At 47.3% G+C, this 26,766-nt stretch overlaps 1 protein-coding gene across 7 annotated transcripts in view; it reads left to right on the top strand.

The window, feature by feature from the left end:
* Positions 1 to 23,564, top strand: part of CLCN3 (chloride voltage-gated channel 3) — an 85,495-nt gene extending 61,931 nt beyond the window's left edge. For 5 of the 7 annotated variants that reach the window (XM_081236668.1, XM_081236664.1, XM_081236667.1 and 2 more), the window contains 8 exons: positions 526 to 732; positions 2,845 to 2,925; positions 3,998 to 4,543; positions 6,753 to 6,939; positions 9,634 to 10,032; positions 14,698 to 14,914; positions 19,247 to 19,322; positions 20,833 to 23,564. In XM_081236668.1, the coding sequence (XP_081092794.1) occupies positions 526 to 732; positions 2,845 to 2,925; positions 3,998 to 4,543; positions 6,753 to 6,939; positions 9,634 to 10,032; positions 14,698 to 14,914; positions 19,247 to 19,322; positions 20,833 to 20,991 (1,872 nt within the window). In that variant the 3' untranslated portion in view covers positions 20,992 to 23,564. The remainder of the gene's footprint in view (positions 1 to 525; positions 733 to 2,844; positions 2,926 to 3,997; positions 4,544 to 6,752; positions 6,940 to 9,633; positions 10,033 to 14,697; positions 14,915 to 19,246; positions 19,323 to 20,832) is intronic. The other 2 variants (XM_081236669.1, XM_081236670.1) reach the window with 1 other exon arrangement.
* The last annotated feature ends 3,202 nt before the right edge of the window (positions 23,565 to 26,766 follow it).

Below are 26,766 nucleotides of genomic sequence, written 5' to 3'. Positions count from 1 at the left end.
TGATTTTAAAGCTGTGTTAATTAAGAATATCTTTGATAAGGAGCAATACTGTGTAGTATTTAGCAGTTGTCACTCATCCTTAATATATAGGAAAATATTACACATTATTACAGTACTCTGAGAAGGCACAATATCTTTAAAGGCAAAATATCTTTATTTCTGACACAGAATGTCTGAAATGTATCTAACTGTATTATATGTCTGTAACAGAAATATCCCAATTTACCATTTGCTGGTTATGTAATTATACCCCTTGCATTGAAGTCTGTAGCCCCTTAACATGGCCTGGTATTTTAGTTTTGTTCATGAAATAGGGTTGCCTTCTATCCTTGCTGGGGAAGAGAATTAGAATACATTACAGATTTATTATATAGAGCATAATAGTTCAAGGTTTCAGAAAATGAATTGTGCATCTTTCCATTGTCCACCAAAGTTTGCAGGGTGAGTAAAACAAGAGAGTGATCTATTAGTTAAGGTCTCATGTTTCTTGAAGGAAATTAAGCTGCCTTGATCTTTCCTTTGTAGATTAAAACTATTTTGAGTGGATTCATCATCAGAGGCTACTTGGGAAAATGGACTTTAATGATTAAAACCATCACATTAGTACTGGCTGTGGCATCAGGTTTGAGTTTAGGTAAAGAAGGGCCCTTGGTACACGTTGCCTGTTGCTGTGGAAATATCTTTTCCTACCTCTTTCCGAAGTACAGCACAAATGAAGCTAAGAAAAGAGAGGTAAGCGTCTTCTGTTGTTTATTTGACAGACGAACATCTGTTACATAGACTTAATCGGTGAAGAATTTCCTCGTGTAAGGATCACATTGGATACATTCTATATTCAGATTACAATTTTAATGTGTTCTAAATGATCTCCAATATCTGGAGTCCATCCCCAGTGCGGCTTACTCCTGTATTTCAGGGAGGTTTAGGTGGCCTGGTGTCCATTGGTTTCAGCTGAATTTCACAAAGATTTGCATTTGGTTTTTTTGCTTTGCCTGACACCTCTCCTCCTCTGAAGTGTTTCCCAAATATAACATTGTTTTTACTCCTGTTTATCCGGATCAGTGTTTCTCCTGGGGTGGGCCATCTCACCAGCTGTGTTCCTCTGGAGGAGGTGTCTGATGCCCAGTGGGAGAGGTGTGTCATCTCAGAGAGCTCTCTGGCACCTTAGGGAAGCTCGAAGGGTCTTTAACCTCCTGAGGTTACATCAGAGATTCACGTTAAGGGGAAACAGGACTTCCTCTTGCCTGAGGTCTTCTAGGAGACCTTTAAACTTGATATATCATAGAGTTCCCCTGATGTTTCTAGGTTGCTGTGGATATTTTCTAGAAGAAAAGTGGGCTCCTGGGACCTTCTTATTAGCTCTAGACTTTGGGAGCCCAGTCCCTTCCTGTTTCCCCAGTCTCAACTGCATTTGTCTACCCAGTGCAGTTCCTTTACTTGCTATTGTACCTTGACATTTGTGGGGTAAGATTTTAATTTTTATTTATTCATTAAAAGTACAAAAATTAATTTATTAGAAAACATGATAGAAATTAAATTCACCCAGATTTTAATGTGCACACTGTGAAGATTAGTAATGTTTTTGACATTAACTTGATTCTGACACCTTGGCGTGTAAATGACTAGAGTTCGCAGGTTAGTTGAAAGCATTTAGGCTTCGTGTTTTGGCCTTCTTCCCTTGACCACTTCCTTGATGAGTTTAAATTAAGTGATTCTTAGATATTTATGAAACAGATGAAAACATCTGTGACTTTTAGGTATGTGGGTGCTAGCTTGATTGTAAAATTCTATTATATTAAATGTAGAATCAGAGAATTCAGTTAAGTCTGTTGTCTGCAATCCTGTTGGTGGAAAAAAAAAACAAAATAGTAAGTTAGATTTGCTTTCCCTCCTCCCCACAAATAAGCAGTCTGCCTTCTAAAGCTGGGTACAATTTAATTAAAACAAGTATTTGTTCATTTTTAGTTTACCAACTACTGACTGTGGAGCCTGACTATGGAGTTCATGCTCTTAACACTTACAATTTATTATTTCAAATTTCTCTTTCAGAGATGTCAGAATTCACCATCTGAGGAAATGCTTTGGTAGCCTCAGATATTTACTGGAGTAAAGTAGTAAAAGGAATAAAGACTTAGAAAAGTACTTGATTACCAGTAGATGCCCAGTGACTTGATATGTGTGTTTGGCTTCGTTCGCCCTGGTGGGAGGTGGGCAGCATTTGGTGGCCACCTGGGGACTGGAGGGAGGACCCTGAGTGCTGTTTCTTCCTCGCTGTGACCTGTGCTGGGCGTGCGCCCTTGGGTGGCCATGGTTTGTACCCTCACCTGAGGCTCCCATGCGAGCAGTAGCGGTCTCTTCAGAGGACTTAGGGAACTGAACCTGTAGGGAGCTCGATAGGTTTTAAGTTCCCTGGACATTTCACTAGGATGTGGGCTAGAGTAATTATTAATGATGCAACAGTGAGCTCCAAAATCTGAAGAAATAATATATCCTGTTTAAAAACAAACAAACAGCTCTCTCCACTGGTCTCTCCACTGGTGTCCTCAAGCACACATCTCGAAGGTTGTCTGTGGTCATTGCCTTTTTTTTACATCCTGCTTATTACATTGGTATATCTCACACAAATGTTTTTTTTTGACTGAATATTGAATATGAGTGACCTTTCAATTAAAGCAGAAGAGAAGAAGATCTTTTTAGAAGAAATATTTGCCTTTGCTTGGAGAGAGGGAGACATGTGAGTTAAATTCAGAAGGGCATTTCGAAAATTTGAGTAACATGAAGAATTTGTGTTTGGTATATTTGAGTTGATAAGAACATGTGAAATAACCCACATCCTCTTTGTAGGTGCTATCAGCTGCCTCAGCTGCAGGTGTTTCTGTAGCTTTTGGTGCACCAATCGGAGGAGTTCTTTTCAGCCTGGAAGAGGTAGGTTAAAAACAACCACCACCAGCAATTAAAATTATGTATAATTACCATTACACATGTGTTTTGGCACACCTTTCAGTTTTATAGCTAGTGTAATAGATACAGACTTTGCTTTTAAGTTTTCAAATTTATTTTCATAGTTATTTTTCACTCTTTCTTACATTAAAAAGTCATGAAAAGTAATATATATGTTCTTTATTGAGAAAAAAGAACTTTTCAGTTTTATAGCTAGTGTAATAGATACAGACTTCGCTTTTAAGTTTTCAAATTTATTTTCATAGTTATTTTTCACTTTCTTACATTAAAAAGTCATGAAAAGTAATATATACGTTCTTTATTGAGAAACGTCTTTAAAAAATATTATTCATGTATAAAATGTTAGTGATTATTTAAAATTTAACTTTGTTGAACATAATTAAGAGTAAGCACAAATAGAAAATATTGGAAACAATCCTTATTGGCTAAATTATAGCCTTGTTTTTATTTAAAGATTTTTAATCAGTTTCTAAGTCATCTTTTAAAGTTTTTCTTGTGTGATTATTTCTGTGGCAGTTATTGATGTTTAAGGAAATAATTCTAGTCGCCTCAGTGGAATATTTTGTTTTTGTGTTCTCACTGGTGCTTACGAGTTTTTACACATCTACACAAAAATGTGACTTAGAAATGTTTAACATTTACTTTTCTCCCCCCCAGTTGTTTATGTTCTTCTTTTTGCTTTAATACCTAAGAGGGAAATTAAATACTTCTTTATGAACTAACAGGAGTTGGTGGTGGTACATTTATTCTTAACTACCATGATTGAATTGGCATGAAGCTCATTTTAAAACTAACACGATGCTCGGTATTTTAAATAATTCTTAGACATTGAAAATCAGTTGACGCAGTGAATTAGTAATGATGTGGTAGCCAAAGCTACTCACTAGTGGTATTTTTCTTACCACAGTAAAATCCACGATATGTAAACTCTAGCTGCAGCGAAATGTAGAGTGTTGACGTTTACTGTTCAAGTTATAACATATCAGAACTATCTTAGAAAATTATAGCATTAACGTTTCTTTTCCTTTTTTTTTAGGTTAGCTATTATTTTCCTCTAAAAACTTTATGGAGATCATTTTTTGCTGCTTTAGTGGCTGCATTTGTTTTGAGATCCATCAATCCATTTGGTAATAGCCGTCTGGTCCTTTTTTATGTGGAGTATCATACACCATGGTACCTTTTTGAACTGTTTCCTTTTATTCTCCTCGGGGTATTTGGAGGGCTATGGGGAGCCTTTTTCATTAGGGCAAATATCGCCTGGTGTCGCCGACGCAAATCCACCAAGTTTGGAAAGTATCCTGTTCTCGAGGTCATCATTGTTGCAGCCATCACTGCTGTGGCAGCCTTCCCTAATCCCTACACGAGGCTCAACACCAGCGAACTGATTAAAGAGCTTTTTACAGACTGCGGCCCCCTGGAATCCTCTTCTCTCTGTGACTACAGAAATGACATGAACGCCAGTAAAATCGTTGATGACATTCCTGATCGTCCAGCAGGCCTTGGCGTATATTCAGCTATATGGCAGTTATGCTTGGCACTCATCTTTAAAATCATAATGACAGTGTTTACTTTTGGTATCAAGGTAGGTGCGCCTGTGAGGTGATACGTAAGTAGTCTTGGTGTGTTCAGAACTTGTATGTGGAACGAGAAATGAAAGTTTTATCTAAAGATGGTTGCTTCATAAATGTAGGCTGAAAAAGTTATCTTTTGGGTTCAAGTTTTAGTAATGAAAAGAATTTTTTAGGATATATTGTTGAACATGGTATCTCTTGCTGGGTTAACAACTTACCCCAAACCCAGCAGCTTAAGAGAACCGCTTACTGTGCTCTTGTTGTTGGGTCAGTAAGATGGGAAGGTCTCAGCTTGGCATATCGTGTTCGTGGTCAGTTCCACGGTTGTCATCAAGACACAGCTCGGCGGGTCATTTCAGAGCCATTCGTGTGTCAGGCATCTCAGAGCCATTCGTGTGTCAGGTACCTGGGCTGCGCAGGTTCAGACAGCTGGGCTCCTGCGCTGTCTCTGGTTTTTCCCTGTTGGTGGCCTCAGGGTGGGTAGATTCCTCACATGGTGGCAGTTCAGGGTCCCCAGAGCATGGTTCCAAGAGGACCATTTCTAACCCAGCCAAGGATGTCCTGCAGCATGCCTCCTGTTGAGTTCTGTTCCTCTGTGTGGTCACAGAGGCCCCGGGTTCAGGGAGGGGACGCACACTCTACCTCAGAGTGGGAAGGGGTGTCAGAGAATTCATCATCATGTTTTAAAACCATTAAAACCATTTTCAGTAGCTTCCTGTTGCTGCTGTGACAAATTACCACAAAGCCACATACATTTATTACAGTTCTGGACATCAGAAATCCAAATTGGGTCTCCCTGGGCTAAAGTGAAGGTGCAAACAGGGATTCACGGAGGTTCTGGGGGAGAGTCCGTCTTCTTGCCTTTTCCAGCCTCCACGTGCCTTGGTTCCTGGCCCCGTCCTTCATCCTCAGAGCCATGGCTGGTCAAGTCTTTGCTTTATCTCAGCATTCTGACACGATCTCTTCTAAAGCCTTCTTTCACCTTTGAAAAGCCTTTGTGATTACTTCAGGCCCAGCCACATCATCGGGGTAACCTCCTGTTTTCAGGTCAGCTGATTAAACAGCCCTGCGGCAGACCGCGGACCGATGCCCAGGAATTCGGGGGTGGGTGTTTGTGGGGAGCCCTTGGTCTGCCTCCTGTATGCTGTGGGATGTTGGCTGGAGAGGGCCCTGTGGGCTCAGAGCTCAGTCACTAGGCCTGGGGGCACCAGGCCTTTCCACCAGGGGTTTCAGGCAGCTAGGCCTTGTGCCCTGGGACATCGCTTCTTTTGAATTTATGAAAGTGAGAAATAACATTCATCAGTTAGTGATTTGCCAGAGATATAATTCTTACGATCGTCAGTGATGTGTGTGGGAATCCGATGTCTGTCCTTCGGACCCTTGTTCTTTAAAGGCCGGCCCCTGTGGCTGACGCAGCTGCTACCATTCACTAGTGACACACCACCGTGAGCCACGGGAGGACAGCTGCAGCTCAGCAGACTGCAGCGGCAGCAGCCTTTGAACCACGCTCTCTCTCTCCTGTTGTGCTCTGCCTTAGTCCGCTGGGCATAAGGGTTAAGGCATAGAAAAGCCGTGAAGTTTCCCCTTTTTTCATAGTGAATCAAGTTAGAAGAGCCACTAAAGCCCCCCTTCTGCAGGGAGTTTGCTCTGTAAATCCAGCTTCTCCCGCGGAAGCCAGAGGCAGCGGGCAGGCCGCCAAGGCCCACGTTGCCCTCCACTCTGGCCGAGGGCCTACCTGGTGGGAGAGTGAAATGTTTGTTTTGATCCCTTCTAGGTGCATATTCTTTTCATGACCTGACACAGTCGTCAACACGTATTGCTCTGTGCTGGGCTCGTTTCGTGCCTGGCAGGTTGGATTTGTTGGTCTTTTAATATTGGTTAAATAGTTGGTCTGTACTGTTCCTGGTTTCCTCACTAAATTGAATCAAGAAAACTGTGCGCCTTTTAATCATTTCATGTGTGTGTGTATGTAAGGGACCGGCATGAAGAGACCCCTGAGCTAAAGGAGAAATAACCCTTGGGTCACCTTCTCTTTGGGCTGGGGAGTGTGGGTTGTTACTTTGTAACTGAGCTGGTGGGATTATTGCCCTTACAGTTACAACAAGGGTTTGCTGTAGTTCCCTTTGCACCAGGATTTTGCGTTGTGCCTCAAGGCTTAGACCGTCGGTCTGGAGCAGGCGTGCAGAGGACGTGCCTCACCGAGCTCTTGCCCCGCTGCAGGTCCCGTCCGGCTTGTTCATCCCCAGCATGGCCATCGGCGCGATCGCCGGCCGCATCGTGGGCATTGCAGTGGAGCAGCTGGCCTACTATCACCACGACTGGTTCATCTTCAAGGAGTGGTGTGAGGTCGGGGCCGACTGCATCACCCCTGGCCTTTACGCCATGGTCGGCGCGGCCGCGTGCTTAGGTAACGGGGCCCTGCACGTGCGCGCGCGTGTCTGTGGCTGAGAGAGGAGCGGGGTGGGGGAGGAGGGCACGGCGAGGCGTGTGGCCTGTGCGGCACTGGTTTTCATCTCGGCAGCCCCTGCACACTTGTTCATGCAAAACCATAGGAGCAGGTAACATCTTTTTAATATCACGTGATGCTGTAAGGCAGAAAACATCTCACTACAACAGAGGCTTGATTTGAATCCTGGCCAAGGAGGTGTTTGTTTTTTTGTTGTCGGGTGCTTGGCTTACCTGCAGCCCTTCTAGCGGGGTTCCTGGGTTAGCACTGAGCAGAGCTTCGGGGTACCTTTACTCCGCCTCTGCAGAGGTTCCCCGTCAGCCTTAGTAAAAGGTCCTTTGCAAGGCTGCCTCCATTTAAGATGCATTTACAGCCGAAGGAAAAAGCTAACTAGTGTTCTAAGGCAAAGAAAAGCAAAATGTCTGCATTACATTCTTAAGAGTCTATTTCTTGTCCTCTTGGACATGAAAAATCATTATTTTATTTTATATTTAAAATGTCAACTAAACTTCGGTTATAATATTTAATTACAACTGGTATTTTGACTCAGTTTTGTTCAGTGAGCCAGAATTGTGTAGTTATTGATCTTCTAAAGTGTAATATTAAAGGAAAGTGTTGGGAATAATCGTTTTCTGCAGAGAAGCAAGCAGGCATCCACTTGGTGCTGAGCGCCGCGCGGGGTGCGGTGGGCGGTACAGAGCGAAGTGTGAGCGTGGGCCCTCCCCTCACGAGACGTGGGTGGGGGACAAGGCTCCAGTGCAGGAGCATCGTCATGGGCCCTGCGGGCGTCCAGAGGGCGGGTGGTGGCAGGGGCTCTGGAAGAGGAGCAGGGCTTGAAGGAGCCACCTTTGTTGAAGAGGAGAGTGATGTGCAGACAGCAGGTCGGGACGGGTGAACTCGGCACGCGGGGGGCTTTGGAGAACCCGGCAGTGTTGAAGTAGAGAGTGCATTTTGGGCACTTTGGGAAAGAAAGGTGGATTGGTGAGAAGGAGGCAGTGACTTATGTCAGGATGAATTTCTATTTGGAATTGGTCAGATCCGTGGCAGGGTTGTGGCTTTGCCATTTTTAGTGGGATGATTTTGGGAAAATTCCTTTACTGCTTGATTTTTATCTTTCTTATCTTTAAAATGGAAATAATAACTACTTATTTCCTACAGTTGTTTTTGAGGATTATGTAAAATAAAATGCATATAAAGCTGTTAGCACAGTGCCGGGTAAAATACGTGCTTGGTTAAAAAAAACAAAAGCCTTTGTAAACCACCTAGGGCATCCCTGGCATAGTGTAGATACCTAACATATAGTAGGTTCTTTCTCCCTTCTATTTTTAGGTTAAAAAACAAAAAGGAAGAGCTTTAGCTTCACACAGTATCAACTGACAAGCCTTGGTAGGTTTTTGAGCAAAGGAGCAACATGGTGAAAGTAGCACTTAGGGAAGATTAACCTGGGGACATGGCTTATAAAGTGGGTGGAAGGTAACGGGAGGTTAGATGAAACAGTATTCAAATTCAGGAGCTGAGACTTGAGGGTGTGACTAGGTGGGTAATAGAGAGAATACTGAGAAAGGGGCCCCTAGATAGATGTTTGCAGAGCACATCAGCTGGGACTAGGTGAGAGTCTAGATGTTGGGATAGAGTAAAGGGATGAACCGGGAGTGGCCACTGGGTTGTCAGGAGGAACGTGCTATCTGGTCCTGGAGTTGGGGGCCGGGATGGGAGCTCTCTGGGGGAGGAGAGGGGTTTGGCTTTGAGTGTGTGGTGGTTTCTGCGACAGTGGGTCCCCCAGAGTCTTCACAGTTGGAAATGAGACCAGCATAGCCGGAAGATAAGGTGTGGATAGCCAGAGACACGGGACAGACACAGCGTGGGTGGAGGGGCCTGGGTCAGGGAGGCCTCAGCAGGGAGCAGGGTTCACAGTGGTGATTTGGTAGGTACCTGGAATAGTTCAGGTGAGTTTTCTAAGCGGGGGCATTACACTGTTAACAGAAACCGCAAGGCGTCAGAGTGTTTTATTCATTTTGAAGAGATTTAGAGGGGAGAAATGTATTAATTTAATATTCTACCCACGAGTTTAATTTGTAAATTGGTAGTAAACAAGTTAGCTATGATGTGCTTCACCAAGTTCTTTAAGGATTAATTGTAAGCTTTTATAGCGGTGAAATTATGTCTTTGTGAAAGCGCTAAACCAAAATGGCAAACTGTATTAGTTGGTCAGCTGTGATTTTTTTATCTGAAGTAAACCAGTTTTCAAATGTTATGTTAGGGGCTTCCCTGGTGGCGCAGGGGTTGAGAGTCCGCCTGCCGATGTAGGGGACGCGGGTTCGTGCCCTGGTCCGGGAGGATCCCACGTGCCGCGGAGCGGCTGGGCCCGTGAGCCATGGCCGCTGAGCCTGCGCGTCCGGAGCCTGTGCTCCGCAACGGGAGAGGCCACAACAGTGAGAGGCCCGCGTACCACAAAAAAAAAAAAAAATGTTATATTAATAGTCTTCTGTGTTATGAACAAAGAAGATTGTTTTCTCTAGATCTTATTAAAATAGCAATGATCCTTTGCACTAAGTTCCGTTTATAATTTGTGTCCGCCTGCCTAGTGCAGAAATTCTTCCACCGTGGATTGGTGAGGACCCTGCCCTTGCTGACCTGTGGTCTTATTTTTTTCAGGTGGTGTGACAAGGATGACTGTGTCCCTGGTGGTCATTGTTTTTGAGCTCACTGGAGGCTTGGAGTATATTGTTCCCCTGATGGCCGCAGTAATGACCAGTAAATGGGTTGGAGATGCCTTTGGGCGGGAAGGCATTTATGAAGCTCACATCCGGCTAAACGGATACCCTTTCTTGGATGCAAAAGAAGAATTCACTCATACTACCCTGGCTGCCGACGTCATGAGACCTCGGAGGAGTGACCCTCCCCTGGCCGTCCTGACCCAGGACAACATGACCGTGGATGACATAGAAAACATGATTAACGAGACCAGCTACAACGGCTTTCCTGTCATAATGTCCAAAGAGTCTCAGAGATTAGTGGGATTTGCCCTCAGAAGAGACCTGACAATTGCAATAGGTACCCTTTTAAAGAACTACACACACATATACGTCTATCTACGGCTCTGTCTATTGGTATCTAGATACCTAGGTGGACGAATATAAATATGTAATAGATTTCTGAAAGAAAGGAAAGCTATAAAATTTAATTGGTTGGGTTCGTGGGGACAAGTGGTGTATTTTATGTCTCGTAATATCTTAGGTGCTTTAGGAAGGGAATTTACCCTTTTCTGTGGGATGCTTTCCAGCTAAATACTGTTTTATCTTTTGACTTGGCATTGTTATCAGGGACTGGAGTCCGGCTCTTTCTTTTCTCACTCAGATAAGTCTTGTTGACAGTATTCATAATAGCATGTAATATAAGGCCTTAGTAACTGCCGAGGCATACAGCTAAATACCTTCTTGTAGTTAATAAAGTTGGCTTATTTGAATGCAGGTTGTTGAAAATTCCATCATCTTTGGTGTGTCTCATGTCAGATCCGTAGGGTTTTGCTTTTTCAATTTTTGGATGTAGATTTACAGTATTAACTTGTAATATATAGTTTAAAGCAGCGGTTCCCAGCCTTTTTGGCATCAGGGACTGGTTTCACAGCAGACAGTTTTTCCACGGACTGGGTGGGTGGGTAGGGATGGGGGATGGCTCAGGCGGTGGTGCGAGTGATGGGGAGCGGCCGATGAAGCTTCATTTGCTCATCCGCCCGCCGCTCACCTCCTGCCGTGTGGCTTGGTTGCTAACAGGCCGCGCACCGGTACTGGTCCGTGGCCCAGGGGTTGGGGACCCCTGTGATAGAGGGTATTTTCGTCCAGCCACTCCTGGTGTTCAGTAGAGGACTCGGAGCTGAAAATGTAGAGCGTTCAGCCTGTCCCCAAAGGTCATTCCTGTAAGCCAGTCACCTCCCTCCAACTTAACCTCTGTGGCCAAAGGGTTGTAAAATATTTCAGTTCTTGAGCCATTTGAAGAGGGAAGGCTAGATGGTGTAGATGGGCAGCATATCTCAAGGCAAACTGGAAGCTCTCAGTTTACAAGAGCTATTCAAGCAAAAAGAGGAAAGAAAGAAAAGAGCCTATGCAGAATATCCAGTTCAGCTAAGGAAAGGCTGCAGCTTTGGGAGACTTGCTCAAAGCCTAGCATTCCCTTGAGCTAATAGACTGGTAGTTGTCCGAGTGGTCAGAGTGTGTGTTAGACGTGGCCGTGTTCAAGTGTTTCAGCCTCTGAGCCGTCACCACGGCCGACCTACAGTCAGAGAAAGTTTCGCTGTTCACTACGTTGTAATAGTAAGCAAAAAAGAAAAGGGTCAGAATTTTGGAATTTATGTAGAAATTTAAAGGAAAATAAGCCCAGGTTTTTAAAAGATAAAGTGGTAAAGTTAAGAATTATTTATATTCCCATTGATTCTGTGGACAGATTTTTAAAAGTTGATTTTATTACTGTCTTGAGAAATAGACCATTGGGGACCAGCAGATAATGTCAGTTTAAGGGAATAGGGGTACTTTAGATGTGTGAAATAGCAACTCATGTCATCAGAAGGGTTAGTCACAGCATGATTTTTTTTAACATACCTTAAATATTTGCCAACATATATTTTGGTAAAGTTTTAGTTTTTGAATGGGAGAAATAGACCTGTATACTAGAGTTTTGTATATAATAGTTTATAGATATTTATATAAAATAGTTTATCAAAGGACCTAAAGGAATGCTTGAATAAATTGTGAACTATATACTGTCTGGGGGTGGAAAACTCAAGATTTTAAAAGAGCAGTTTTCTCCAAATTTATTTATAAACTCGGCATTAAATTTTATGTTATATCGTTAAAATTTTTTTTTTAGTTTCTTTTTTTTAATTTAATTTTATTTTTGGCTGCGTTTTATTTATGTTGCTGCGCGTGGGCTTTCTCTAGTTGTGGTGAGCGGGGGCTACTCTTGGTTGCAGCGTGCAGGCTTCTCATTGCAGTGGCTTCTCGTTGTGGAGCATGGGCTCTAGGGCGTGCAGGCTCCATAGTTGTGGCACGCGACTCAGTAGTTGTGGCTCGCGGGCTCTAGAGCACAGGCTCAGTGTTTGTGGCGCACGGGCTTAGTTGCTCCGCGGCATGTGGGATCTTCATGGACCGGGGCTCGAACCCGTGTCCCCTGCATTGGCAGGCGGGTTCCTAACCACTGCGCCACCAGGGAAGTCCCTTTTTTTAGTTTGTATGTAGATAGTACATTCACATAGTTCAAATTTGAGAAGATTAAAAGTTTATAGTGATGAATTGCCATACAGAGAAAGAAAAAAAAGGTATATAGTGAAAAGTCTCTCACCCACGACCTCGTAATCACCAGTTTAGCTCCGTAGGCAGCTGTCTCCTTGGCTTCTTACGTTTTCTGTAGGTATCATTCTCTGCCTGTGTAAGTAAGTGTATACGTTTTCTCCTTTTTTAAAAACAAGTCATAACATGCTACCCAATACGTGCTGTTCTGTGTCTTGTTTTTTTCACTAAGCAATGTTTTCTTGTACATCTTTCCAAATCATTTTATTTTTAACAGCTACACAGTACTCCACTGAGTGGATGTATTGTGGGATACATCATGATTTTTTAAAATCTGCTTCCCGCTGATGGACATTTAAGATGTTTTCAGCCTTGCTATGATAAAAATTGCCGCCTCACATATCTGATAACCTTGTGTACTTGACGTTTTGCCTATGCAGATGTAGGGAAATACTAGAAATGGAATCGCTGGACCAGAGGGTAGTGCATTTGCAATTTTGTAAGGTATTTCCAGATTGCACGAAGTCGTGGTTCTGCCATGGACTCTCACCAGGAGTAGATGACAGTTTACTGTGTTAAAGTTTAGTCCAAATGGAGAGATATTTCTCCTGCATTTTTTTGTCCAGATGTAAAAGTGAGGCTGAATGCTTTTTTATAGATTTGTTTAAAATGAAGCATATATTTAATACTACATTTATAGTGTGAATTGCATCATCTTTCCTATTTTCCACCTTAAGGTATAAAAGTGTACTTGCTCCTTTCTGATTACGTGCTAGGAGCTGTGAGCTTTACAGGGAGATTCTTAATGCGTGAGAACTCGAATACCGCCGACGTGTTGAACACGATTAGAAAGGTACATGGCATGGTGACAGTTAGGCTGCTGCCCTCGTTGTACTTTTCTCCTGCCCCCTCGGGAGCTTCTGTTCAGAGTAAAGGTTTAGCTTGTGCACCTGGGAGAGAGGATCTGCTGAAGGTTTTTCCCATGGCAGTATTATTATCTGCCTTAGACTGTGAAACAGCGTTTACTCAATAATCCGAACTGCAGTACGTGGACCAGCCTTTTGTTTATCTCTTTGTGGGAGTTAAAATTAGCTTTGTACCTGCTCAGGTAGTTGAAGCACCATTTTATGAGTATAGAGACTTTTTTGGTTTCTAAAATTAATACAAGTGAAAGAGCTGTAGATCCCTGGGGGGTGTTTTTGGAATCTGTCACTACCAGGTTTCACAGAGCAACTGTCATACAAGCTAACAGCACCTCCGTTCCTCCGTCCACAAGCCACTAGCCTGATGCTTCTACGGGCCAAAAGCAGCTTCACGAGCATTTTCCAGAAGTCATTTATGTCCGTTGCTGATGGGCTTTCTTTTTCTCTGTGCCCTTCTCGTGCTTCTGAGGTGCTTTAGGGAGCCCTAGCGCTAGAACGTCACTGACCGTGACCGCACAGTGAAGCAGGGCCTTGCTGGACGGGAGGAGGAGAAGGCGTCGCGGTGTGTGTGTATGAGCTGGGCTCACTGCTCGTGTAGGGCTGATGCTTGTTATTTTGGCTTACGTATTTCTGTGGCAAAACTCACGTTCAGAGTATGTTCAGTATGACAGATACGATATTTGTACACACAGCTTTGGATTCATACTAACGAGGAGTGTGAGCTCTCTCACTTTGCTTGTGTATTCTCTCCCTCTCGTGGGATTCCTTCTCCTCCCCACGGCCTCTGCCCCTGCTCTGCCGTTTTCTGCGTCTTGGCCACCTGTTGTCTCACAGTTTGAGAGGTGGCAGGGAGGAAGTAGGCACAGGACAGGAGCACTTGAGGCGGAGCCCCGAAGAGCGGGAACGAACGGAGCCTGTGCAGATAAACCTCGGAAGTCGGTCGGCGTCCGTTACGTGTGTAGCTGTACTTTCAACCCACCTCATGACGCACCTGGAAAATTAAGCTTGAACATCAGAAAAGAGGAAGAACTAGCTGGTTCACAGGGGTAGGACAGACAGCACGGTCCAGGCAAGGATGCGATTCTCCCACTTCCAAGGCAGGAGGAGTGGCCCACGGCACAGGCAGGCCGCTCGGGGGTGCGTTCCTGTAGTCAGTGGTACTGTCGTTACTTGTGTACCTTTAAAAGCCCGTATTCCCAATATGCTTCCTTGTCCCCCAAAGTTAGACCACAGCAAAGAAAATTATACCATGATATAAGTATACCACACGTATTTTATCTGCATGAAGATGATTTGTTATTCGTGGATTCTAATTCTGTCTAACTTAAGAAATTGCTAAATGGCTTTTCATTCGTTTTTTTTTCTTGGTTAGGAAGATGGGAAAAGAAAGAGGGGAACAAAAGGATACGTTTATTTATTGTTTTAAATCTCTGAATAAGCAGGTTGTCCTGAAAACAAAACAAACCAAAGAAAACCTACCGCTTTTTAATTTTTGGTCTTCTCTGTCTCTTCAGAGAGTGCCAGAAAAAAACAGGAAGGGATAGTGGGCAGTTCCCGCGTGTGCTTTGCACAGCACACCCCGTCCCTCCCAGCAGAGAGTCCCCGGCCACTGAAGCTCCGCAGCATCCTTGACATGAGCCCATTCACGGTCACGGACCACACGCCCATGGAGATCGTGGTGGACATCTTCCGGAAGCTGGGCCTGCGGCAGTGCCTGGTCACGCACAACGGGTGAGTGTGCTTGGCCGGGCCGCCGCCAGCCTGCGGGACGCTCTGGGGGGCCCGGTCAGCCCCATCGCCCTCCCGGGAGGAGGGGGGTCCTCGGAGTCCCACTTACCAATGGCGAGCAGAGTGTCAACTGCCAGGTCTTTGCCAAAACAAGAAGTGACATTTGTCAGGGGCACTTCGCAGCTGCAGGGAGCCGGGGCGTCCTGGTGCGGGATGGGCGGGGCCCGGCCGGGGGCGTTTCCCCTCTTAGAGGGCGGCGGAGCCCGCGGCCTGGAGCACCGCGGCGCCCTGTTCTCTTTTTGTAAGTGTTCCATGGTTAGAGTATTCATCTCCAGTACAGTAATAGCTTTCTAAATGTTTTGCTGTTTACTCTTTGATTTATCGCGTAATGAGGGAAAGCATATATAATTAAACGAGGTTTGTGAATTAGATGAAAACCTTTTGCAGACGCTTTGTTTCTGCTTTTCTGTGGTCTCCATCCACAAATCTTTTGAATAAGGAGCTGGCAGATGAACACCAGTGCATTTAAAATGTATAAATTGATTTCTCTGCCCTTTGCACGTAAACTTTGCACGTGTTTCCCCACGGTAGGAGTGTGGGGAGGCATGGCCTGGCGGGTGTCAGGCAGCGTGGAGACGCACTGCGGGCCCGCCCCGGCGCACGGGCCTCAGCCCGGCGTCCCTCCCCTGCTCCTGGGCTGGCATCTGCCTCCTGCCCTTTCTCTCCGGGCCCCTTGATCCCTACTGTGTGGCTCTTCCTACTTGGAATCCTCAGGCACAGTGTTTTACCTGCAGGCGGATGACAGCAAGGCTGGACTGTGTGTAGGCGGGATGATTCCCCTGCACCGCGTGAGGCTCCTGGAAACACCGCACACTTACAGGACCCAGCGGTTTAACAAACAGTCCCGTAGGGACAAAACACACGACCCCTCTGTCGAGAAAGGAGGGAAAGTGAACACCTCCCGATGGGACACCTCCCTCGAGTTTCTCATTTACCTCTGCGGCCCCCTGCACAGAGGTGGTCGTCGAGGCTGGGGAGATGTGTCCAGGCACGTGATCAGCATGGCGTAGCTCAGGGGTCAGGTAGCCTTCCAGCTCGGAAGCCCAGCCTCTTGCTGCTTTACGTGGAGATTGACCGATAGAGTCTGTCTTCTTTCTTTGTGATTCCTTAAACTGCTGTTTTCTTTCTTAGCCTGTATTGGGTTAGGAACAGAAGCAGAAAGCTAGAGAACTCGATCCATGATTGGTGTTTCCACTGTGCCAACCAGTTAAGATTAAGTCTAGGTAAGAGGAAATAAGTCATTGGAGGGTTGCAGCTCTTGATCAAGGGCAGGGAGTCCGACGATCAAATGCCACAGATGCTGATGGGAGAAGAGGTGTATGTTGTGAAATAACTACTTTCTTCTGTTTAATGTTTGATTTAAAGAGTAATGGTGCCAGACATCATTGTTTAAAAAGCTTAATAAGTACACGCTAAATGGAGTACCTTTTCATGGAGGTTTGGGGTCCTTTTAGTATTGAATGGCTCGCTTGGAAGCCTGGTGGAGTGAGTTGGCTTATTGAACGTTGACCTGCTCTGTGCTGCTCTCTGTGCCTGGCGTGGCTTGTCCTCCTGTGTCTTAACAAGTGTGGATGTCCTTCTGCAGTCCCGGTGGAGCACGTCACAGGCTGTGTGGGTTCATGCCCGTCGTGCACTCTGCTGACGGAGTTCAGGTTCTCAGCAGCACGGACGCTGGAGAGGAGTGAAGGGGGGAGGCGGGGGACAGCTGAGGAAGATCTTACCTGATCCGGCCTGTTTGTAAGAAAGCGTGGTGGGGGGGTGGCTTTTCGTGTTTATTGGCCTTGATTATATTTTCCTTACTTATGTCCTTCAAGGAAAATAGACTGGTAGATAAAAGAAGAGAGCTCATCTCTTCTGCATTTCAGTGGAGAGTCTAATGGTCAATATGTTACAGTTCATGCTGGGCCCTTCGAGGTGGAAAATAACTGTGTATTTGGGGGGAAGAAGACCTGAGGAGCCTAGACTCTGAGATGCAGGGAGAAAGTGAGACTAGGCGGGTGTCGGTCAGCGTTGAAGGTTCCCCACGTTGTGTATTCGGATTAGCAGAATTTCTCAAAATCTTTTAGTCTTGGTGGAACCAGCAGGATGTTAACTAGAATGGCTCAAAAAAGAGGTCCGTGACCATATGCGTTTGTAAAGGGTTGGATTAAATACAGTGGAGCTTCTCAGAGGGGGGTGAACAGCAAACGTGGTTTTCCAAACGTGCACCCTTTAGGGGAGGAAAACGGGCGCAGAGGAACTCCTGGGACTGGTGTTTCTTGGAAACCAGTATTGATACTTGGGGAAGATGCTGGGTCACGCCCTGTTCACTCTCAGGTCAGTGTTCGCTGCCCCCCGCCCAGGGAACAGAAAATTGTTTCCTACGTGAATCCCATTTTGCATTGATTTTCCTTGCACTTCTGAAAGTAATAAAGCAGCACTGGATTTGCCCTTATTACTATCAAATCTCTTTTCTCCAGTAACTAAAGAGAGGAAATATGTGTATTTCCTCCTTTTTAGGGCTGTTGGTAAATACGAAGATTACTTTAGAAGTCTATAAATTTGCCATTGTGTCTTTAATAAATTCGTGACTGTCCTCACTGTGTACCTTGCGGTTTGGCAGACGTTACTAACATATTAACTGAAATTAATCATTGCATGTAACTGGGTGGAAAAGAATGAGTAAGAACTAAACTGTGATTCTTTTCCTGAATTGTCAAGATGCTCACATTTCTTGATTCCAGCTATAAATGCAAGTGAATAGATGGTTTTTGTCTGTTTTACCTCAAACATTTTGTCAGAGAAGAACATCTATTGAGTTAGTGTTTATTTTATGTAGTGCATTTTTTTAGCTTTTTGGAGGGAAACTGGCTCCCATGCTCTGAGAACTGTTCAGTTAGTTTGTCTTTGTTCTTAAGGAAAAGTACGTTATTTTTTATTTTATTATTTTTTTTTTGCGGTACACGGGCCTCTCACTGCTGTGGCCTCTCCCGTGGCGGAGCACAGGCTCCGGACGTGCGGGCTCAGCGGCCATGGCTCACGGGCCCAGCTGCTCCGTGGCATGTGGGATCTTCCCGGACCGGGGCACGAACTCGTGTCCCCTGCATTGGCAAGCGGACTCTCAACCACTGCGCCACCCGGGAAGCCCAAAGTATGTTATTTTAAAACATAATGAGAAAACATTAGCAAAGAACCTGTTTCTGCCTTTCCCATTCCCTACCCTCCCTGTTTGCCGCCCCTCCCCGAGCATCCCCCAGTGACAGCTTTATAACTGACATCGGTGGGGGACCAGAGCCTTTGACTGAATGAGGTCCCCTGTGACTTCTTTGGGAAGTCAGGATGGTCTGAGGCAGTGCCATACAGAGCTGACTCAACTGGATCACAGGGACATCCAGTCACCCTGAAGGGCACGCTGAATGGGCTTTCAGAATTCAAAGATGAAAGCTTTTTAGGGTTCTTGACATTCACCGTCTGTATTGCCATACATTGTAGTTGAAGTCATTCACTTCCATTATAAAGCCAGTTACCAGAATTTTGTTTTAATGATTAAAAAGCAGTTGAATTATTTTCAAGTACCCTCATGAGAATTTGTTCATCATCTTGCTTGATGTTATAATAATGATATTAACCGAGAAATAATCATTATTTAGAGAAAAATGTATAAAATCAAAAAATCATTTTTATTAAGCTTATTTTAAGAAGCAGAATTTGGCAGGTCCTGAAAATCAGGGAGCGCGTGTATTAGTCAGCTTTATTTAGTGTGCGTTTTCTTTTATTTTAATTCCAAGTAATAGTGACGGGGTTTTTTAAGTCTCTTGACGTGCAAGAGGCTTGGAGGCCAGACCCTGAGGAGCCTGAGCCGCCTCTGCCTTTTCCCCGGCGGGGTGGGCCCAGTGAGGAGGGCCGCGGGCGACATTTCAGAAATGAGAGAAACACTCTCCTCTGTGGGAAGAACGCAGAAAATGAAGCTCCATTTCAGAGTTTCGTAGCTGTGATGGATGCTGTTTCTTTGTACTTTTTTGTAGTCATCGTCATTGTGAGCTTTTGATTTTTAATTTAAAAAGGATAACCACCCACCAGTGTTTCAAATAGGATCATGTCACTTTGGAAAGTCAGTACAATTCGTGCAGTGGGACCTGGGATTTCAGATCATTTTTGTGTTTGTTTTCCTAAAGCTCATGAAAGCGTTCTTATGGTTCATGTTTTAATTTTTTCTCGCATTCTCTATCATTATGATTGGAAGCCCCTCCCGCCTCAGTTCTCCCGCAGTCATTAGCATCACGTGGTCTGTTGCAGGACCGTCTTGGGGATCATCACCAAGAAGAACATGGTAGAGCATCTGGAGGAGCTGACGCGGCGCGCCGAGCCCCTGGTGATCACGCAGCTGCTCCCCAGACCCGGGGGTGGGGGGCGCGCTGTGATGTGACCGTGCACCCGGGCACACGCCGCCAGACCGCCGGGGCCGAGGCGGGAACCTGGGGGCCGTGACCCTCCCGCCCCCACACGCCCGCAGTCTGTCCGCAAGGCTGGGGGCGTGTTCAGGCCCCACCGTAGGGAGGGCCAGCGGGTCCCACCTCCCGTCAGGGTCTTTCCTTGGATTTGGGGCTGTGGGGCTGTAGGCAGTTGGTCGGCGGACGAGCGGACCCTCTTGGACGTTCTTGCGGCAAATACGTGCCCTCGAGGACAGCCGCTCTGCTTACAGTGTCCCCCAGCCCCGCCCCGTCTCTGTCTTGTTCCCTGGTCTTTGGCCGTCTTGTGGGGACTCTGGCTCAGACGTGGTTGTCACGGGCCTCCGTTCTCTGCCGTACCTGCAGAGCCCTGGGGCGTGGGCCCCGGTGCCCTTCGCAGGCTGTTTCTAGAACGCTGTCAGCAGCTTTGAGAGCCATGTGCGGTGGTTCTAACTGGCTCTCTGTCCCAGTGGGGTCATGACTGGAGATGATTTTGAATCATCCGATAAGTGGCCTGGCTTTGGCCGTTACTGCCTGGAACTGTCTTGCCCTGCAGTTGCCATCCCTCCGTGAGACCTGTCCCAGTCCAGCACCGACCAGGCACCCCTGTTGTGCGCTAACCCTTCACAAGTGTTTCATGCATCCTTTTTTAAAAAAAGCTACTAACCAGAATAGTAAGTAGCTACCCATCCACTCTGCTTTCTGCTTCATCTATAATCATCTTTCAGGACTGCTTCTTGACGTTTTCACCTATCTTTTAATGTAAGCATTAACAACTCAGACTTTCATAAAAGCACTGTATCTGAACTTTTTTGACCAAAATCAAAAAAGGAAGACATTGATGACTGTACTAGAAATTTGGGTTGTCTCAGAGATTTATTCTTGGGATTCTGAAGTTTGGGATTGAAATTCTGTGTTGACCATTTTATATGCATTTTATCGCAATTGTATGTGCTTTCATGTAGATTCTGCATACGACTGGGCAATCCTTAAGTTATTTTTTTAAAGTTAGTTCATTTTGGCTTTAAAAAAAGCGGAACACTGAGGGGATTTGGTCATCAGACACGTCTTTCTTGATGCGGTGGGAACACATCCTCCTTCTCAGGTGGGGTCAGCGTCCTTTTCTGTTCTACATCCTCCCGTCTTTGTCCCTTTCTCGCTGGCACACGTTACTCAGAGTGGCTCTGCTTCACGGGGGCCCATCCTCAGTCTCGGGGAAAGGACACCGAGCTGTTAGTGACGTCGTACTCGCTATATCCAAGGATGGGTGCTGGGTATTTAATTATCTTCACCGATAAAATGCTTTTAGAAAATACAGAATCAGGCTGCTTGCTTTGCTGTACTCCTGTCAACAAAAAGGGTTTAGCTGTGGAGTTAGCTCCTCTCTTCTTTTCCTGTTGATTTTAACGGCAGCCTTCTGTTTATCCTTTTCAGACGCCTCCTTGGTATCATCACAAAAAAAGATATCCTCCGTCATATGGCCCAGACGGCAAACCAAGACCCCGCGTCCATAATGTTCAACTGAGTCCCGTGACGTCAGAGGGAGAGGAGGCCGGGGAGGAGGCCCGCCTGCTGAGCAGCGCCGCGCTTTAACCCCCTTCCGAAAAGGAAATAGAAAAGCCGGGCTGCTGCAGCGTGGTTTGCAGTCCTGCTGGTGGAATGGGGGAGTTGTTTGGGGGAGGGAAAGGAGGGAGAGAAGGAGGCCGGTGAGTATCTCCCATCCCACGAGGGGGCCACGTGGTCTGCTGTCTGCGCTGGATGCGCTCAGCCCGGGGTGCAGCCTGGACCTCCCTCCACGGGGAGGGCGGCCGAGCCTGACCCCGGCCCCCGGGCTGCTCTCCAGCACCGCAGAGACGTGCCTGTTGCGGGAGGGATCCCTCTGAATCGAGCCATCTCTAAGACTGCAAGGTCTTGCCCTTTTTTAATCAAAACTTTTCTGTTTAACTCATGAAGTGTACAGTTAAGGCGCTACCTTTCTACATTCCGGACGAGCTTCTCCCTCTCCCCGCCGCCCCTCTCTCGCGCGCTCTAACAAAGCCTCTGTAAGTTGGTGTGCCCTTTGGAAGCAGTCCTTTCTCATATTGAGATGTACTGAGGTTGTACTGAGGTTTCACACAGAAGAAGGGAGTGTTTCTTGTGCCCTTAACCCTGTAGTTTGCCCCGTCACGAGATGCTCGGTGCAGTCATGTGGGCGCCGACGGGCCGTGGCACCGGGAAGGCCTCCACAGAGGAGAGACGAGCTCCTGCTCGGGTGCCGTGTGGTTCAGAACCAACGACGGGGAACTTGACTTGTGAGGATAAACAGTTTTCTTTTTGCTTTTTTTTCCGCCCCTCTCTGACTTTATGGATAATGTGACCTGGTCGTATGCAGATTTTCTGTTTCTAAAACTCCTATAATACACACGTACTGTTGAGCGTAAGGAGACAAGATGCTGCTTCCTTGACAGTGACGAGAAGGAAGAATTCTGTTTAGCTGCACCTGGTATGAGTTGCATGTTTAAACACTGGAATTTTCTTTTTCTTGAAATTAGATCAGTCTTTTTCTTTTCTTTCCTCAAGGTGTTTTACTGCTGACACTGAAGAAGAAATGTAATTCATAACTTGCACTAAATGTATATTTCTTTCTTAAAAATTTACCATTCTTATTTATATTTTTATGGATTAAAATTTATAAAATACAGATCAGTTAATATCTCACTTAAGTAATTTTACCTTTTTAATGTGATTTTTGTAGACTAATTCAGACTTAGAAATATGGAGATATGAACAAAGTTTACAGTGGGAACAAGGGTTTAAGATGTGGTTATGGTTATTTCTCTGTGATCAGATGTGTACAGAAACCTTTTCTGATCTTTCACTGCCATCCCCTGGGTTGTCTTCTGACCTGTCCATTTTGACTCATTAACTGGAAGCTGAAACACTACATATTATTTTGCAGATTAAAACCAAAAGTTAAATACTGTTAACCTTTAAAAAAAATGAAATGAAAACAGTAGAATTGCAGAGGTGGCAGTTAAAACGTTAATCTGAACAGAACCTGTGAATCTTTGCATAGGTCGCGTCCAGGTGTCCAGTGACGTTTTGAATCCACACTGCACTTTTTTGCAGGATGAGTTGAAAATGTACTGGGATGTGTTTGGAATTGTGGGTTTTGGAAATATCTGACTTAATCGTGGTCTTAATTCACTATTGGCAAAGGCAGTTTACTTGAAGCACTGGCCTAAAAGAGGCAAAAATGAATTTTTACGGGCACATTTTCTGAAACATAACTGGCAATGAGCTGTTTTTACATTTTAGCAGTGGTTCTTCACTTCCTGGTTCTTAATGTATCTGCAAGATCTGTGAGATCACGGAAGATCTTTACGATCTGGAAGGTTTATAAGATCATGAGGCCAGATTAGAGTGACAGTTGAGAGCTGAGCAAAATGTTAGGAATTTCGCGAGACCTTCTGAGTTTTGCTGTTTGCCTGCAGTTAGTGTTTTGTCCCCGTTCCTCCCCTCTTGGCCGCCTCCACGCTTTCTTGCTGGTGTCTGGAGGGCAGTCCTTCCTGAATGATGGTCCTGTGCGTCTCCTCTCGACCTGTCATCCGTGCATTTGCCCCCGAGAGGCGTGGCCTCACGAAGTCACACGTGGCGTGGATTTTGTCTCCCACGTTTCCTTTCCGATTTCAGGTCCTGCTTCAGAGACTGACATCTCGGGCGGATGTTGATTTTCTTCTCGGTGTGTCCGCCCTGCTGAGACAGGGGAGGGGGGCCATGTCTCCAGCGCGCTTGTGGTTGTCTGCGTCACTCTGTTCCACTTTTCCTTTTGGTACGTTGGGGTGTGTCTGCTTTTCAGCCAATGGAGGGAACACTGGAGACCATGAGATCGATGTGCCTGGCTCATGGGCGAACAGATTGACCGATGTGGGTGGAGCGCCTCATTTGAGTACCCTTGTAGAGAAGGTATGATGAGAATGGGCAAGGGTGTCAGCATCTCTTCTTATTCAGCATTGTTTTCAGTTTTGGCTCATGAAGAATGCTTAGTTTGTTAATCTGTGATGTTGCCTAGAGCTGTATTTATCTGTTTTTATTTATACTCATGTAGTAAAGCTGCATATCATTACAGTAAAAATGGTTACTGTGATGAGTCAATCAGCAACTCTATTAAAATCTGTATGACAGTGTGTGGTTTGGCCTTTGATTCCCTCTGTCACTGCCCCCCGCGGTTACAGCCGTGGTGCAGCCGAGGCGCCCGGCGCGCAGCCTCGAAGTTGGGGGAGGGTCGTCCCGCGTCTCTCGCGTTACAGGGCCGGAGCGACAGGGGACAGACGCTGGGGTGACAGCGGGTGGACGGACCAGCGATGGGGTCGGCAGCGTCTGCGGGCCCGCAGAGAGATGGCTCTCCGTTTGCAGTCACACCCCTGAAAGGAGACGCGTGCGTCAGCGGCACCGTGTGCTTCTAAGAACAAGTGTAGAGGTTTGCTGAGAGAACTGCCTGCGAGGAGGTGGTGACGGGTGCGCTGTGGAAAGGCCTCTGAGGTGTCCGGCGGGAGGAGCCCGGGCCCCACGCGCCCGGTGGGCCTTGTGTCATTGCTCAACACGTGCCGGAGCACCGACTGTGTGCTCAGCGCTGCTCCCTGCTCCCGAGGCCTCCCGGCACGCGGGGTGTCAGATGCCGACACGTGTCTGGTGGTTGCCGAGCACGTGTGTTTACGCGATCCCGGGCACCGCGCGCTGTCCCGGCCGGTGACTCGGGTCGGGGGGACACGAGCCACGGGGGGCGGGGATGCTGGTCGTGTCCGAGGGGCAGGGTTACTCGTGAGCGCACCGTGGGGGCGGCAGGCTGACGCAGTTCCCCGCGGGGGGAGGAGCCACGCTGAGCACGCGTCCCGAGGCGGGAGCCCCGGCAGGTGTGGACGGCAGGGGGGGGCGGGGCTGGGGGCGGGGCGGGAGAGGAGCAGGGTGGGCGGGGCAGGCGTCCGGCCGCTCTGTGGGTCCAGACCGTGGGGCGGGGCGTGGCGTGGCGGGGGGCGCTCCTGAGGCTCGGCCTGCGGGGCGGGGCGTGCGGACCCTCGGGACGTGCAGGGCTGGAGCGGGGTGCCGGCCGTCAGGTCTCCCGGGCTTCGGGCCAGGGAGCTCGGAGCACCGGCTGGGTTGGGCGAGGGCGTCCGGTGGGCGGTTGTGTGTCTGAGGTCCGTGTTCGGGACGCAGGCCTGACCTGAGCCTCCTCGGGGGCAGGACAAGGCCACCGTGGGGTCGAGCGGCCAGGGCAGCGTGAGGCCGGGGGCAGAGGCCCTTCGTGGGAGAGGTGGGCCGCCCGGGCGCGTGAGTCACGGTCGCCGACAGGTGAAGTCAGTGAGGACGAGTCGGCCCCTCGGACGTCACCGATGACTTTGGCCGGGGCAGGTTCAGCGGGATCGGGCGGCCGCAGTGTGACTGGAGGGAGTCCTGCGGAGACGGGAAGGGGCTGAATGCATCCGGGGCCGCCTTCGGGAGAGCGGTGTGTGATGGACGGTGCTGTGTTGTGAGTAAGCTGCGGGATACTATGGCTTGTGCTGCTGTTCGTGGTGTTATAAGGACACCGCGGGCCCCGATGGAGGCCCTGTACCAAGCCCACGTCACCAAAGCACGGCTTAGTCCCTCAGCTAAGGGCAGGTCCAGCCCCCGGCAGCCTGGAGGTGCCCGGTCAGCACCAGTGAAGTCATCCGCCACGGGCCCCTCTGCCCCCCGCAGGTAGGTCACCTGAGCCCCAACAGGGCGCCGTCTCCCCTTGGGCCCAGGAGGGCCGCCCGTTTTCCACAGCCCCTCGGACCCCCTCCTGCTCGCTGGATGGGATGAATCGCTGAACACAGCCAGCAAGGTCTTCGGGGTTTACTCAGTTGGATTTTGCTTCTTTTAAGCAGTGGGGATGTTTGAGGGAGACTCACTGTTCTGAGAGCGGGGTGGGGGGTCCTTGAGTAGCAGGAGGGACTCCAGGGGGCGGGGAGCAGGTTGGACAGGCGGCCTTGAGCGGGAGCTTTGAGCTGGAGCGAGGGGGTGTGTCCTTGTGGAGACAGTTGAGATCACGGTCTCGGGTGAGGTTTATTGCTTCCGCTTATTTTCTTGGGTGAATCATTCTACATGTGTTAGAGGTTAACACAGAAAAAACTTCTCAAGCTCCAGGTGTGAGCTTAAATTTGAGCTAGGTAATGATTTTGTTAAACTGATTGGGTCAAGGTGCTTTATTGCTGAAAGAGCCCACGTACTTAAAATGAACAGGAAGGCAGGTGGCATTTGGAGGCCGCAATAGCCATTGAAGAGTAGATAAAAATATCTAGTAAACGAGGTTTCAAAGGACTGTGCCTTCAGTGCAGGAAAAAGGTAGAAAAAGGAGTGCTTGGTGTCGGGCTGGCGGGAGGAGCTTGTTCTCAAACGGCTGAGGCTCGGTCCTTGGAAGGCCAGTCCCTCCTGAAACGCGCTGCCAGCCCTCGGACCCAACCGCTGGGCTTTGAGACTGGAGATGTCTCTATTTCACAAGACTCTTGTCCTCAGGAAGCTCTGCTCACAGCTGTAGCATCCAAATTGTAACTGCCACGTGCCTGGCACTCCTGTCCAAATCCTGTCTTGGCTCCAGTATACCCAGCTTTCTGAAGATTTGCACTCAGGTTTGTGTAAGGTATGGATGAAAAGCTGAATTTTTTTGTCCCCTTTCATTTATCCCTTGGTAGGAAATCCTGTTGAAATCTGCATTACTGATCACAAGAAGGCAAATTTTAAAAACTCACATTTGAGATTGTTGGATCAACAAATAGCAAGTTTAAGGGAACCTAGGATTTCTAGCTGAGCAAACCGTTTTAGTGGAAGACACTTGAGTTTCGTAATCAGTATTTTAGATAAATGTGTTAGTAACTATTTCTAAATACTGCCACTACTGACAAGCACTCTAGAAAGAAATCTGTGGGAAAAAGCTCAAGAGCTTCTTAAAAGGTTGTTATTTAAGACCAAATGTGATCTGGTTTTTTCTGAATCAAAGCACGTGTGAGCTGGTTGTTCCTGTCACGTTTTAACATACAGCAGCTCAGTGTTCAGCTGGGCCCAGGTGGCCGCAGGCAGGGTGTCACGTAAGGGAACTCCGTCCGTTCTTAGAACGGGAGCCCTGATGTCAGGACGAGGACGTTCCTGGACAGGAGTGAAAGGGAGGGACAGGCGCCATCAGCTGAGTCTTAACTGCCCACAGCGGGAGGACGGCTGCGCACGTGGGCTGCAGCAGAGGGGACTAGTGGCCCCAGAGGTCAGGGCTCCCCAACTTCTGGGCATCTCACCAGGCAGTTCCCCAGACCGTGCTAGCGTGGGTTCCCTGGGCGCTGAGTGTGGGCCACGGTGGTTAACAGATACGCGTATGTCCAA

This window comes from Mesoplodon bidens (genome assembly GCF_964165515.1).
Source record: "Mesoplodon bidens genome assembly, chromosome: 6".
In the NCBI taxonomy this organism is placed as follows: Eukaryota; Metazoa; Chordata; class Mammalia; order Artiodactyla; family Ziphiidae; genus Mesoplodon; species Mesoplodon bidens.
Note: the sequence above shows the minus strand (reverse complement) of the source record. Positions and strands in the feature narration are given on the sequence as shown.